This window comes from Hyperolius riggenbachi, chromosome 3 (assembly GCF_040937935.1).
Source record: "Hyperolius riggenbachi isolate aHypRig1 chromosome 3, aHypRig1.pri, whole genome shotgun sequence".
In the NCBI taxonomy this organism is placed as follows: Eukaryota; Metazoa; Chordata; class Amphibia; order Anura; family Hyperoliidae; genus Hyperolius; species Hyperolius riggenbachi.
In genome coordinates this window covers 113228253-113244370 of record NC_090648.1, presented here as the reverse complement: position 1 = coordinate 113244370, position 16118 = coordinate 113228253, and the positions used below count along the sequence as shown (strand labels likewise).

The 16118-nt window shown below is 43.6% G+C and overlaps 1 protein-coding gene across 2 annotated transcripts in view; it reads left to right on the top strand.

Moving 5' to 3' along the window:
• The window catches only part of CDS2 (CDP-diacylglycerol synthase 2), a 102336-nt gene that overhangs the window by 72688 nt on the left and 13530 nt on the right, over positions 1-16118 (top strand). For both annotated transcript variants that reach the window (XM_068274812.1, XM_068274811.1), the window contains exons 7-10: positions 307-389; positions 6419-6506; positions 11362-11430; positions 12880-13032. In XM_068274812.1, the coding sequence (XP_068130913.1) occupies positions 307-389; positions 6419-6506; positions 11362-11430; positions 12880-13032 (393 nt within the window). The remainder of the gene's footprint in view (positions 1-306; positions 390-6418; positions 6507-11361; positions 11431-12879; positions 13033-16118) is intronic.

The following is a 16118-nucleotide window of genomic DNA, read 5'->3' as shown; positions in this document are numbered from 1 at the left end:
CCGGCGTGGGACAGGGCAGCTGCACGGGGCTGGCAGAAGCCCCAGGTAAGTGAAACACTTTGTTTTATACCAATTTTCAGTTCTGCTGAATTATGGTGAAAAAGTTTTGTAGGAAAAAGTTGGCTGGTGTTTAAAAGCATTTAAGATCCAGTTATAATGATTAGCACAAAATGTGTTGTCCTTGGGAGCAATAGTAGATATTTCTGATGTTTGTTACAAACGTGGAAATAGCACCACAATTTTCACTTTTTCTTTTATATCTGCCAGTTAAGTGTCTAAAATGCATAATATTTTTTTCATTCATAGTTTGGCTGGACGCATGTCACTTTGCTGATCGTTGTCACCCAGTCTCATCTAATCATCCACAACCTGTTTGAAGGCATGATCTGGTGAGTTTCTATCATCCTTCTCTTCACTTACATAGTGGTGCCTCTTAAAGTGTTTCTAAGACTGGGAGATATAAAAGTGTTATACATACCTGGGGCTTCCTCCAGCTTGATTGCTCCCACGCCTTCGTCCTCCGCAGCCTTCAGCCTCCGAAACTGGCCCTGGGAAGTCGTCCAGTTAGGGCCAGTCAGCACAGGTGGCCGGGAGTGTTCTATGTTCTGTGCCTAGCTACTGCTTCTCATTTATTACCGTACTACTGCTCAGGCGCAGAATGCTGCCGGCTACGGGAGTGCGATGAGGGAGCAAGCACAGCACGTCTGCGCAGTATGTGCCGGACTGGAGGACTTTCTTGGGCAATTTGCGGAGGAGGGAGGCGTTGGAGCGATCAGGCCAGAGGGGGCTGGAGGAAACCACATGTATGTATAAAACTTTTATATCCCCCCCCCCCCCCCCCGTCTCAGGTACACTTAGTAACTAACACACTCTAGGGCTTCCTTGCCTGAAACAATTGCTCTTGACTGCTTGTTTGCTATTGAAATAGTGTTGAAGTGTGGTGTCCGGGAGTATGCGAGTGTTCCGAATTTGATCATTTCATCACCAACACTATAGAATAACAATCAGACAACAGTGCTTCAAATTGCCTGATTGCTAAGGCTTGGTACAAACATAAATCTCTCAGCTTTACATCAGTTTTCTATCAGTTTTACTTGACTGGACGGGAAATGTACACCGGTTGTGTGTGAACTCACCCATAAAAAACGGATACAGAACTGACAGGACTGGACTGCGTCAGAAATGTACACCTTTTATGTGTGAACACAGCCTAAGGGGAGCCCACAACTTTGGGGGACACCTGCGCACACACACTAGATTTTCCGCCACAGTGATCACAAACAACTGTTTGGCCATGGAGAATCTATAGTGTTTACATAGCTTTAGAGCAATTACCGTATACCTTTTGTGCCTCCAGAATTACTTACGTTGGAATTCTGGAGTTCTACAATGCTGTGTGTTTTAGATACACCAAGAGAGCTGAAAATGTGATCCTCAAAGGCTTCTGACTTTTTTCCATGTCACGCTGTTGATCAGCACAATTTGCAAAATCAAAATAGTAAATGATTTGCATTTACAACTTTAAGGTTTGTGTCTGCAGACCAGCTGAGTCATCTGTTCTTGATGGGCTTCTCTAAGAAGAAAAAGCAACGCTTACCAAATCATTTCCCTAAACTCAAAAATGATTTTAACAAGCTGTATTCTATTGATATACCTGGCACTATCTTGTGTTGCTCTTCAGTTGTCATCCTGGAATAGTAGGGCCAGTGCAGTCACACTAAAGACACTATAGGAAGAATCTGTGAAGTTTTACTTCCTGCTTTCTACATCTTGGTAAGCCCCAGAATAAACAACGCAAGGAAAAGTTCTGTGGAATGCTGTAGCATCAGAAACACTTCTTATAGCTATAGGTTGTGGTGTATTAGTATCTAGCTCTGCCCTCCCACTGAGGCTTAGCCTAGGCTGTTTATTATGCGGGATTCTCCCCACCAGAGCGTCCTGGAAGACAGATCTTTTCTACTGGCTTTAGAACTCTCAATAAATGAGATCACCTGACACGACTAAAGATGTCGCCACCAGTGATACAATTCAGAAAGTAAATCATGGAGAAGAAAGATTTTACAATGGGAAAACACTGACTAAATAATTTATAAATTAATGCTGAAAACCATTTTATTCATGATTATTTTTGATTATAGTTCCTCTTTAACCACATCCAGTTCGGGTTTGCCAGAACTGAAAACCGTTACGGTACAAACGGTTTAAATCGGTACACAAATTTCATCCGAATCGGTTTAATTTGCCATATCTGACAGTTGTCACCCTGGGAAGAATTTGTGGAACACACGGCATATGAGAGAGTGCAACGTTTAAAGCGGATCTCAACTCGGCACTTCTCTGCTCTAAAAGACAATCAACACCATAACAACCTTTAAAGAACATTTCTTTGTTGCAGCTTACAGATTCCTGCAAAAAATCTGCAGTGCATCTCCTTCCTGCTTTCTTGGGAGCAGACGTAGTGTTAACATCCTGTGTTTACAATATAGCTGCTCTGCCGAGGCAGCCCACTGACACAGCTGAGAGATCAATTTACAGTTGTGATTAGTCACATTTAGGGGGATGTCTAAACTCTCTAAATACATACTGGGTGCATTTCTCTAGGTTTTCCTTCTGTCCTGTGCAAGAGTTCAGGCATAAGCACTTTCAGTAGTGCAGGGAGGCAGGTAGCGGAGGCTCGGAGGATTTGCTGGCGAGGGGGCTGGAGTTTAGGAGGAAGACTGCTAGGGGGTGAGGTGGGTTTTTGTGTGCATGGAGTGTTTCTGTAGCAGCAGCCTGAGGGGAGAAGGCTGAAGAATGACTGCCGGGGTGGTAGTGGTCATGCATTATCCTTTGGACCTCAGTCTACAAGAGACGTATGTAGGATTTCTAACGTAGGCAGAGGGGTGACCTGATGTGCCTCTCTCTCCGAAGGGTTGATAGCTCTTAGAAGTTTGTGTCAATCGCTTGTGGTTGCGCTTGCTTACCAGACGATGATAGAGGAGCAGAGGAGAGGATAAATTCAATCTCATCTTGGCTGGTGCTGCTGTACCTTTTCATGTAAATTTGCAGCCAGCCTGGAATCTATACTCCCAGCCCTGTCTCGGACGGGTGACCTCCCAGGGTGCCGTGGGGGAGGGGGCGCAGTAAAGGAGGTGGGAGCAGCGGCAGCACATTTGACTCAGCTGCAAGGAAAGGGAACCGACTCCTCCCTCTTCTCGGGTTTCCCTCTTTGCTTCCCCCTTTATTGAAAACAATTGCGGCGGGAGGGGGGGGGGCGTTACCAATTACTCAACTGCGGCTGAGTCCCATGTGCTGCCTCTGCTCTCCCCCTCCTGCTCTGTACAGCCAGGGGGGGGGGGGGGGGTGGAGGAGCAGGATTGACACCACCTATGGCAGCCTAACCTATACTGGAGGCCCCTATGGCTGGCTAACCTATGCTGAAGGCAACTATGGCTGGCTAACCTATACTGGTGCTATCTATGGCTGTCTAACCTATGCTGGAGGCACCTATGGCTCTGCCTAACATATACTGGAGGCGCCTATGGCTGGCTAAGCTATACTGGGGGCACCTATGGCTGCTTAACCCATACTGGAGGCACCTATGGCTGCCTAATCTATACTTGGGGGCACCTATGGCTGCCTTACCTATACTGGAAGCACCTATGGCCGCCTTACCTATACTAGGGGAACCTATGGCGGCCTAACCTACACTGGAGCACCTATAACTGGCTACCTATTCTGAGGGGCTAAATATGACAATGCAGATAACATTTTGGAGCCCATGGGGGGGAGGAGGTGTCACAACCCTTTAACACCCTCACCCTGGGAGCAATTTAGCCCAGAAACTGCCCTGTGTACTCCTTGCTGCAGGAGTAAGTAGCTGCATAAAGCAGGACATGTTAACTTCCTGCTAACCATAGTATTAAGTCTTTACCATAGGTCATTTCTACTGACTGCGTTTTATCTGGTGGTTCTATCTGAGGGCGACACTTTGCTCCAGGCTCTCACGTGTGCAGTGCCAGGCTCCTATTATTCTGTCTTTTGCTTTGGTTGCTAATTACAGGGGGATACAAATACTGTAGTTGTGTGGAAGTCTGACACAACCAGAATAGTAGAGGATTACTGGGATTAGCTGCGGATTTAGGTGCGGAGAACGGCTAATGGAGTTCACTGATAATGTATCCAGTCACATCTGATGTCAGCTCCGCAATCTAAGCATTGTCACATTTCTGACCTAGCAGCTGGTTAGATCATTTCTCTTTTCATCTGTAGAAAATCTAATACTGGTTCTCCTTTGTTGCTAAACACCCACCCATTTCCTGCACTGCATCAGTTCAGATTCTGAAAATCTGTATCGCTTATATAAGAGATGACATTTGCCATTCTCATCCCACCGATCTTTCAGATACTTCTACATGTGGCTGTTGTGATGACCTCTGTGCTCTTCCCATAATCAGATGTACCGTATCTATTTTTAAACAAGAAATGTTTGACAAAACATAAGAATGTACAAATAATGGTACAACTGATGCGGAGAGGACATCACAGAAGCATTGACATATATATGTACTGTATTTGCTGACATATAAGACGTCTCTGAATCATATACGGCAAAGGCAGACCTGCCATCATCGGGGATTCCCTGCCTGTGTCCCCGCAGTGCCTGGCGAGCAGCGGCAGCCGGCTTTCCTCATCCACCATGCCTGCAGGGATTGCAAATATCAGTCTTCTCCGTGCGGCTTCATCTAGTGCAGGGCTTCTAATGATGACGTGTCATTTGATGAGGCAATTGTCATTTTTAGATAATGAAGATGGCGGCCTCCATATTCCATTCACTTCAGGTCCCCTGTTAGGGAGACAGAATTATTTGCATCCTATAAAACAGGTTTCTGTCTTTTTAAATGGCTGGATAGTGTAATGGTTAATGGCTTTGCCTCTGACACAGGAGACCTGGGTTCGAATCTCGGCTCTGCCTGTTCAGTAAGCCAGCACCTATTCAGTAGGAGACTTTGGGCCAGTCTTTCTAACACTGCTACTGCCTATAGAGTGCGTCCTAGTGGCTGCAGCTCTGGCGCTTTGAGTCCGCCAGGAGAAAAGCGAGATATAAATGTTATTTGTCCTGTCTTGTCTAAATAAGGCAAGGCTTCCCTCACTCCCACCTGATGAGCTTGCCATTGATTTTACAACCTACTTTGCCTAGTAGCCAGCATGTGTACAGTGCCCTCCGACCCCTTTCTACTTACCCCGCCCACCATGTGACATCACGCCCGATGCTTTACTCTAGCTTCTCCTTCAGATGTACTAATTACTCTACAGTAGCGCCTATTATTATTACTTTTATTAATTGTATTTATAAAGCGCCAACATATTACGCAGCGCTGGACAATAAGTAGGGGCCTACTTTCAGATCACACAGGGATCTTTTTCATAAAGTGGCAATAGAGCAATACAATATAGCTCTCTGCTTACATTTAACATAGCTGCAATGAGCACTGTGGTGTCTCTCCCTGCTGCCGGTTCCCTGTTGGCTCGAATGGGTTGTGTATTGTTGAAAATGTCATTTGACCCAATTGACCTATGAGAGAGTCTGAGAATACCCCACTCTGTCATTGAAAGAAACTGCCTCAAACTGCAGCCAGAACAAGCATGTTTTAGGCTCATGTGTGTAATCTGACTCTTGTTGCCCATGTTTACATGCATGAAGAATAGGTTGTGTTTAGATCATGTATGCAGAATTATTGAAAATTCAGAAAGGTCCATAACCTTAAAAGCACCACTATATGTACCGCATTGTTTGCCCGGCACATACACTAGTCTGAATAAGTTATCAGTTTGTTTCACGTAATATTGCAGATACTTGCCCAAATAAGGAAAACTCCATTATAACTTCCTGACTACCCCTCAATAGGCTGATGCTGCAAAATGTCCAAGGCTACTTTAATTTGTGCAGTTTTCAATTTCCACACTAGATGGTAGTAGTGGCTGGATAGTGTACTGGTTAAGGGCTCTGCCTCTGACACAGGGACCAGGGTTCGAATCTCGGCTCTGCCTGTTCCGTAAGCCAGCACCTATACAGTAGGAGACCTTGGGCAAGTCTCCCTAACACTGCTACTGGCTATAGAGCGCGTCCCAGTGGCTGCAGCTCTGGCGCTTTGAGTCCGCCAGGAGAAAAGCGCGATATAAATGTTCTGTGTTTGTTTGTTTGTTTGTTTTAGTAAAGTAATTTTACAGATTGAAATCTTTCTAAATTGATCATATGTGTCAACAAGGAAAGAAGAGAGAATGCTGTGGCTTCTAGAATAAGGGATTATGAATTTCTTGTATCTACGCTATACACACTCTACCAATTTTAGTAGCTGCTGGAGGTCATTGTACTTGATTTAGTTTTTGTACCATGTCTATAGTATATTTAACATCATCTTATCTCCTCATCCAACAGGTTCATTGTTCCCATTTCCTGTGTGATCTGCAATGACATCATGGCATACATGTTTGGTTTCTTTTTTGGCAGAACGCCTCTTATCAAGGTAAATAAACTCCTGTTGTCTCATAGGTCACTGGCTATAGTCATGTTTTATATTGGTAAAGAACTGGCTGGCAAACTGCTGATGGATCAGCATTTTTTTTGTATTGAATGACCCCTTTAACATTGCAAGTGCAATCTGTTTTATTTGTTTGTGTGTTTGGGCTGTGGAATTGGCATATCACATTTTTGTGCTCTTACCCCTTTTGTTGTAACATCACCTCCTTTTAAATATATGTCGTGGCCAAAGCCAGAAGTGATACACAGGAGATGTGGAGGTTAGTATTAGGCAGAGAACAGGGTAGGTTAGTGTTAGCTACAGGAGAAGGGGAGGTTAGTGTTAGGCAGAAAAGAGACAATTTTAGTGTTAGACAGAGAAGAGGGGATGATTAGTGTTAGGGGGTAGGAGTGGAAAAAAGGTTAATGTTTGGCAGAGAAGAGGGAGGTTAGTGTTAGGTACAGGAGAGAGGAGACGGTTAAGGGAAGGTTAGTGTTCAGCATGGGAGAGAAAAGGTTAGTGTTAGGCACAGGAGAGGGGAGGTTAGTGTTCAGCATGGGAGAGGAAAGGTTAGTGTTAGGCACAGGAGAGGGGAGGTTAGTGTTCAGCATGGGAGAGGAAAGGTTAGTGTTAGGCACAGGAGAGGGTAGGTTAGTGTTCAGCATGGGAGAGGAAAGGTTAGTGTTAGGCACAGGAGAGGGGAGGTTAGTGTTCAGCATGGGAGAGGAAAGGTTAGTGTTAGGCACAGGAGAGGGGAGGTTAGTGTTCAGCATGGGAGAGGAAAGGTTAGTGTTAGGCACAGGAGACGGTAGGTTAGTGTTCAGCATGGGAGAGGAAAGGTTAGTGTTAGGCACAGGAGAGGGGAGGTTAGTGTTTGGGATTGGAGAGGGGGAGGCTAGTGTAAGGTAGAGCAGAGGGGAGGTTAGTGTTATGCAGAGCAGAGGGGAGGTTAGTGTTATGCAGAGCAGAGGGGAGGTTAGTGTTAAGCAGAGAAGAGGGGGAGGTTAGTGTTAGGCACAGGAGAGGGAAAAGATTAATGTTAGGCGGAGAGGGGAGTTAAGGTGGCCACTAATGATCCAATTTCTAGCGAAAAATCGTTTGAGCGATCAGAAATGCTGATCGGAAGTGAAATATTGTAATACATCGTTCACTACACCATCAACGAACCAATCTTTGCTTCCTATCTATCTCAACCAACAGGAAAATCCAAATGTTGGTTCGACGAAAATTCATTCGGACGACATTTTTTTCACTCGTTCATAATCGATTGTGTCCACCAACAGAGATTATTTACAACCAATCCGATCAGAATTTTTGATAGCTCTAACGATTTTTCGCTAGAAATTGGACTGTTAGTGGCCATCTTAAGTCTTAGCTACATGAGAGAGGAGGTTAGTGTTAGACACAAGAGAGGGGAGGTTAGTGTTAGACAGAAAAGAGGAGGAGGTTAGTGTTAGGCAGAGGGAGAGAGAAAAGGGTAATGTTAGGCAGATAGGTTATTGTTAGGCAGTGGAGAGGAAAGATTAGTATTAGTCAGAGGAGAAGGAAGGTTAGTGTTAGGCACAGTAGAGGGGTGGTTAGTGTTAGTCAGAGGTGGGGGAAGATTAGTGTTGGTACAGGAGGGGGGGGGGGGGTTAGTATTAGACAGAGGAGAGGGAAAAGTTAGTGTTAGGCAGAAAAGAGGTGACGTTAGTATTAGACAGAGTAGGGGGGCAGGTTAGTGTTAGGCACAGGCCTTCAGGTCGCATAATTGGAAGAAAATGCATTTTTTTTGGTCACCTCACTGGCCAAGGTATAACATAAACTTGATCTTTGCAACATCCCTTTAACCACTTCCAACATTGGCTGAGAAATCGCACATCAGTTTTTTTTACCACAACATATATATCAATATATGGCACAAATTATAAATATATCAATTACGGTATTCATTTTTTGTACCTCTCACAAGCGTACGAAGTACAGGGCATGTCATAACCACCAACCTAAATTACTAAGATATGTTTTAAATCCCTAACCTGTTAAAACTTGGTTCTGAAGGCTATAGCTATACGTAGTATTTTTATATTATTATTTTATTAAGTTCACTAATGCTTAAAAAGTAACTGACATTGAAGGCAGTTTAATTACTCATTTTCATACAGATGACTTGCACAAAAATCATTAATGTTTACCTGTGAAAATATATTTTAACTTATAATAAATCAAATTTAGTGGTTTTGCCTTGTCCCTTTTTTCTGAGCTATGAGGAAAATAAACACTGAAACTTCTGCACGACCAGTGCCATCTTGTGGTAAGCTGGAAAACTTACATGCTAACAGTTGCAACTACAAAATGATTTTATTGCAATAGTAAATGTGTGTTAAATCCACTTTAACACTAATAGGCCTTAAATATCATTACCTTAACTTTACCTTAAGTTCTAAGTGGAGGCCTAAGGCATCTGCATAAAATAATTATATTTTAGGGTTTTCTCTTCTTAGAGACTTTTCAACATTTTCAGCCTTATTTCTTCTATCCTATAAGTTCCTATACCTGTTCTAATGTGCTCTGGATTACTGCAGCCTTTTCTGGTTCGACTGTCTCTGTAAAATATCTAATCTTCTTTCCTTTGTCAAGCTTTGTCGGCCCAGAGAGGAATTTGCTGCCTCTGCTGTGATAGGGAGAAGTTATCCACGCCCCCTGCAGGCTCTGTGTGTGTGTGCTTTGTTTATCCCTCACAGCAGGGGCAAACGCAGGATTTTTAAGGGGGGGGGGGATTCCTGAAAGTTCCAGAAGCACTTATGTACTCGATTGCTTCCGAATACAGGTGGCTCCATACTGCCCATGCACAAAAGTGCGCTGGCGTATTACGGAGCTGTGTTTCTGAGGGCTTCTGGTAGCCGCAAATTTGAACGGGGTACAGCGCTGGAACAACTCCCAGAGAGAGGAATGGGAGATAGACTTAGTTTGGACAATTCAGTGGAATATGCCACATATATCGCAAGCGATACCCATATGATGCAGGGATATATGCATCTGCGGAAGATGGCGGCGCTATATAAATACTAAATAATAATATTTTGCCTCACCAGAACTGCACTTTTATTTAGCTTTCCTGTATGACAAGAAGACACAGACACTTAGCACTAGGGAAAGAGGGAAACAAAGGTGAATGAAGGAGGCTGGTGCACACCAAGAGGGCTTCTGAGCGTTTTTCAAATCAACAGTGATTTGAAAAGCGCTTGGCTAATGTTACCCTATGTGGGTGTTCTCACAGCAGCGTTGTGACTTTTTCAAAATCGCACGTATACTGCATGTAGCATGTTTTTGAGCGATTCATTCAAAAATCGTTCTGAAAATAGCTTCACAAAATCACACTCACAAATTGCTAGCGATTGCTATTGTCATTTTGGCGTTGCACTAGCCCAGAGAGAGGAGTGGAGAAATTGAGAATAGCCTGAGATGGAGCAGAGAACTTATCTGTATTGCAGTCCCACATCAGACAGGTTACTTGCCTGTAATCGGACTCCTGTCCCTGCCAGTCTCTTCACACAAGTCAGAAAGAAGCCCTCCTGGAGTCTAGGGACTGTCAAAAACTTTTCAACTTGTTTAACATCTTATCCACACATGCAGTCATTATAACAATGGGGAGAGACCAGACAGATGTTTGCCCACAGACCCTGAGTCCAGGCAAGCTCTGCATCATGCTGTGCATATTTACCAGCTTGCCTGCCCTCTAATTGCATCATGTCTGACACTTCTGTGCTGTGGAGAGTGGGGGACTCCAGAATCAACATTCTCTCACTGCAGCTGCATCTTCTTGTGGGGGAAGCTCGGCTGCCTCCCTCATTCTATTAGCTGGAGGGAGGCACCAGAAGTAAGAAGGGAGGGAGAATGAGGCTGTTTATATTATGCGGGCTTCCCTGGCTGAATACACAGCTCAGTGCACAGACAGGAAGGGGGTGACACAGAGGCATGTCATGAGGCAGAGATAATGCCTCTGTATCCCATCTGAACCACCTCGGGTTCTCTTTAAGTACAAACATTGATATGATGCCTACACTGCTGTAAATGTCACAGGACCTACTGCGTCACTGTTCATTTTCCAACTCAGCCAAATAAGAAGTATCCCAACTGTATAAAGCTTTGCACACATTTCTGGATCTGATGGTACTGTTGTAAGGCCATCCCGCGTAACTTGTGTTCCTGAATGCTTGCAGAATTGCTAATCAGAAGTTAGGCTGCATTTCCACTGGGATATTGATTTGTGCATTCATTTTTCCATATGTAATTTTTTTTTTTATCATTATTTTATGTGAATTCTAGCATACATGTAGCGTATTGACAAATCATTACATGGGCAATGGGAGCTGTGTACCAAAGAATACAGCATCAGTTCTTTCTGTGCACTTTAATGTGAACCTGAGGTGAGAGTAATATGGAGGCTGCCATATTTATTTCCTTTTAAACCATGCCATTTGGCTGGCAGCCTTGCTGATCTATTTGGCTGCAGCAGTGTCTGAATAACACCTGAAACAAGCATGCAGCTAATCTTGTCAGATCTGGCAGTAATGTCAGAAACATCTGATCTACTGCATGTTTTTTTAGGGTCTATGGCTAAATGTATTAGAGGCAGATGATCAGCAGGACAGCCAGGCAACTGGTATTGCTTAGGAAATAAATATGGCAGCCTCCATATCCCTCTCACCTTGGCTTCACTTTAAACACATGTGAAACATCTCCTACTGTGGAAAATAGTCCATATACTTGCATTGCACTTTTTTCATGATTTGGAAACTCAGCCTCAGGCACCGCCCCCTGGCCTGCTCCGCTTTCCTGTTCACTGTATTCATCTGACTCTCCCCTATACTCTCAACAGCTGTCGCCAAAGAAGACCTGGGAAGGCTTTATTGGGGGCTTCTTTTCCACAGTTGTGTTTGGACTTTTAGTAAGTATTGCATACCATCACACCTCATTGTCTACATGATTCAGGTAGATGTTACTTCTTATACTATGTCCATAACTTTGTGAACAATTCTCATAGTTGCGTGTCAGTTCTCAGTGGTTTTTTGTATGGACAGTTTTAAGGCAGTTCTTGAATGTGGTTCCCCCGGTGGTAAACATCTGTAGAGCAGCTGGTCCACCACCTCAGAGATGGGCCTACTACATTTGATTGGGCTCTACAGACTGTCATATCTATAGAAGTTGATTGCAGTTTTTCGAACACTGGTTGGTTCAACCAACCACACAGCATCAACCAACTACACTGCTTCTGAACCGCTGTAATAGATTTTCATTGGAACACCTGCAAACCTAGTTGTGCATAGTTGCACTGCAGCTGATGGAAGTTTGTGTGACAGGAAAGTATCTGTACTGCTATCCAAGATTTTGAGAAATTCTTGCAAACTGCCTGTCGGCTATTTTGGCCATTCTTGTGTGAACATGTATGTGGTTGTCAGTTGTCCTGAGGTGTTGAGGAAAGGTAACCGCACTGCTTCCCACCTATCCGAGACCTGGGTTACTAATCAGGTTATTCGTTTACAATATGGGAGCCTGGAAGAGAGCTGGGCTGTTTGGCAACTGTATAGAGTAGCAGAGTAATCTCAGATTTTCAGAAATAAAATGCTCTAGATTTTTAGGAATAACCATTTTTTTTCATTATTTTTTAAATATGTACACTGTACTTATCTTTCCACCTGCTTGAAGCAGATTCACAGGTCTCTACTTGACATACTGATTCTTACAACAGGTTCTGTGAAATGTATACCAATACTTATGAGATACAGATATGCATCTCTTGTGGCACCCTGTTGCTTCAAGTGGACCTGAACTCTTACACAGGAGATCAGGAAACAGAGAGAAATCTGCCACATTCTGAGCTAATATGTAAACACAGGAGGTTAACACTTTCTGTGCTCCCATGATATCAGGAAGAAACCATACTGAAGAATCTCAGTAGGAGTTCTATAAGCTGTAACAAGGAAATGGTTTCCTGTAAAAGTTATTATGCTGTTGCTGATATTTTAGAGCAGAGAGGAGTTCCTAAGTTCACGTCCGTTTTACGCTCACTTTGGAAGAACATATAAAATCCTTGCAGATGTTGCCCTGGCTGGGAATGGAACCGGGACCCAGTGCTGCATGCATTTTAAAAGAGTTCTTACTTTACATTGGTCTGTGTGCTTTAATGTATAGGAATAGTTTTCATTATGGTAAAAACTGCTGCAGTAACTACTAAAAGCAAAGTTTAAAACGAACCTGGTTTGTATTTTGTAAATGTCTTCACTTAACCTATTTGTAATATCAGGTTATGCATACTTTTTATTTTTCAAAAGGTATTTTTAGTTCTATTTCTTGCTCTTGTTGTTTTTCACTGATATGTGCTTCGCTATCCCCACAGTTGTCCTATGTCATGGCTGGATACAGTTACTTTGTCTGTCCTGTGGAGTATAACAGCGACACAAACAGATTTACAGTGGACTGCGAGCCTTCAGAACTCTACCAGTTACAAGAATACCACATCCCTGTTGTGCTACAGTCGGTCATTGGCTGGGTAAGGCCACATGTGCATGTTTGGGTTTTTTTTCCCTTTTTTTCCTTTTTTTCCCCTTGCTGTGTGTTCCCTTCCTGACTGAAGCCTGTGTCGCCTGCATTTTCTGCCATATTAGAGTGTTACCCCAGAAAAGGTAGCCATTGCTGCTGTGTAAAAAGATTAAAAGAAGCAATTTCTTCTATTTCTGGAAGTTAGAGGATAGAGAGTATAAAATGCCGGACGCGTCATATTGTTCAATGTGTCCGCTGTCGCAGCTGTTTTTGTAATGGCTATTGCTTAGCTTTTTGAGATGTCGTTTCATTGGTTAACTCTGTGTTCTAGTGCATTGTATCTTAACATTTCTATAGCAAGTTCCCCTTTATTAATGACTGTGTTAAGTAAATATACCTCTTGTAGGTAACCTCTTTTCACGTACCACTAGATCAGTGATGGTTAACCTTGGCACTCCAGCTGTGGTGGAACTACAAGTCCCATGAGGCATTGCGATATCCTGACAGCTCTAAGTATAACTCAGGGAAGCAGAGGCATGATGGGATTTGATGTTTTGTCACAGCTGGAGTGCCAAGAATATCCATCACTGCTCTAGATGCTTATATATGTTAGGAGTAGTTCATGATTGTGTATACAGGTAGTCTCAGGTTAACGAACAAGATAGGGACTGTGGGTTCTTTCTTAACCCGAATCCGTTCTTAAGTCGGGACGCTGTGCCATCTCTGTCCTTTGTGCCTACGGTGTCCCTGTCTGTCTCATCTCTGTTCCCCCCGTGTCTCCTTGGTCTCCCTTGTGTGTCACGTGTCTCCCATGTGCCTCCTTGTGTGTCTCCCATGTGCCTCCTTGTGTGTCTCCCATGTGCCTCCTTGTGTGTCTCCCATGTGCCTCCTTGTGTGTCTCCCATGTGCCTCCTTGTGTGTCTCCCATGTGCCTCCTTGTGTGTCTCCCATGTGCCTCCTTGTGTGTCTCCCATGTGCCTCCTTGTGTGTCTCCCATGTGCCTCCTTGTGTCTCCCATGTGCCACCTTTGCCCCCATTCCTTAAGCAGATTAGCTGCAGCGGAAGTCACACCACCTGTTCCATGGCAGTGTAATGTCCCATCATGCAGCTTCTCTTGCGTCGCGCAATGACGCAGTCAGGAGGAGCCGCCACTACGGGGCTTCTTCTAATTGCGTCATTACGCAACGCAAGAGAAGCCGCCGGGGGAACAGTGAACGGAGAGAGGACGGGCAGCGCAGCTTCCAGGCAGCACAATGGGACATTACACTGCCATGGAACAAGTGAGACATCCCTGATGTGGCTTCCGCTGCGCCTACTCTGCTTTAAAGAGACTCCGTAACAAAAATTGCATCCTGTTTTTTATCATCCTACATGTTCCAAAAGCTATTCTAATGTGTTCTGGCTAACTGCAGCACTTTCTACTATGACAGTCTCTGTAATAAATCAATGTATCTTTCCCCTGTCAGACTTGTCGGCCTGTGTCTGGAAGGCTGCCAAGTTCTTCAGTGTTGTGGTTCTGCTATGAACTCACCCTTTCTGGCCCCTCTATGCACACTGCCTGTGTGTTATTTAGATAAGAGAGAAGAGAGAAGCTGCTCTGATCAGCTGGATAAATCGTCCTCTGAGCTGGATGGGCTTTCACATACTGAGGAATTACAAACAAGGGCAAAGCTGTTTGCAGGAAGAAAAGAGCAGCCTGAAACTTCAGTGCATGGGGGAAAGAAACACACAAATGATCTCTTGAGATTCAAAAGGAAGGGTGTATACAGCCTGCTTATGTATGGATGTATTTTCTTGTGTGGACATACTGTACATCAACCTACTTCCTGTTTTGGTGGCCATTTTGTTTGTTTACAAACAAACTTTTTAAAACTGTTTTTAACCACTTTTAATGCGGCGAGGCGTGGCGAAATTGTGACAGAGGGTAATAGGAGATGTCCCCTAACGCACTGATATGTTTACTTTTGAGCGATTTTAACAATACAGATTCTCTTTAAGGGGCACTATTGCGAAAAATTGTAAAATTTAAATTTTTGCAAACCTAAACAAATACAAAGTACGTTTTTTCCAGAGTAAAATGAGCCATAAATGACTTTTCTCCTATGTTGCTGTCACTTACAGTAGGCAGTAGAAATCTGACAGAAGTGACAGGTTTTGGACTAGTCCATCTCTTTATAGGGGATTCTCGGGGATTTATTTATTTTCAAAAGCACTTAGTGAATGGCAGTTGCTCTGTCCAACTGCCAAAAACTGTGTAGTGAGCAGGGAGGCCGGCCAGCATCATTGTTTAAATTGTTTTTGGTGACTATCTTTATAAAGAATAAAAGCCTGGCTGAGAATCCCTTATGAAGAGATGGACTAGTCGAAAACCTGTCGCTTCTGTCAGATTTCTACTACCTACTGTAAGTAACAGCAACAGAGGAGAAAAGTAATTTATGGCTCATTTTATTCTGGAATAAACTTATTTCTCATTTGTCTATGTCTGCACATATTTTATATTTAATTTGTTTTGCCATAGTGCCCCTTTAAGGAATGGGCAGCAGAAGAGGTTGTCCCCACTTTGTGACGTCATTGCGGCGGATCGGTGGGCGTTCGTATCAGCAGGTCGCTCGTAAGTCAGGGACCAGCGGCTTTTCACACAATACTTGATGCTTTTGATTAACTATACTCACAGTCCCTTACTTGCAATGCACTTAAAGAGAAACTCCGACCAAGAATTGAACTTTATCCCAATTAGTAGCTGATACCCACTTTTACATGAGAAATCTATTCCTTTTCACAAACAGACCATCAGGGGGCGCTGTATGACTGATATTGTGGTGAAACCTCTCCGACAAGAAACTCTGAGGACCGTGGTACTCCTGGCAATTTCCTGTCTGTGAACCTTGTTGCATTGTGGGAAATAGCTGTTTACAGCTGTTTCCAACTGCCAAAAAGCATGCAGCAACTACACCACCTGCCAACAGTAAAAATGTCACCATGTAAATGTCAGAATGTAAATCAGGGATTTAAAAGATTTTACAATGGGCAAACACTGACTAAATCATTTATACATAATTATTGTAAAATAAAGCACTTTTTTAATTACATTATTTT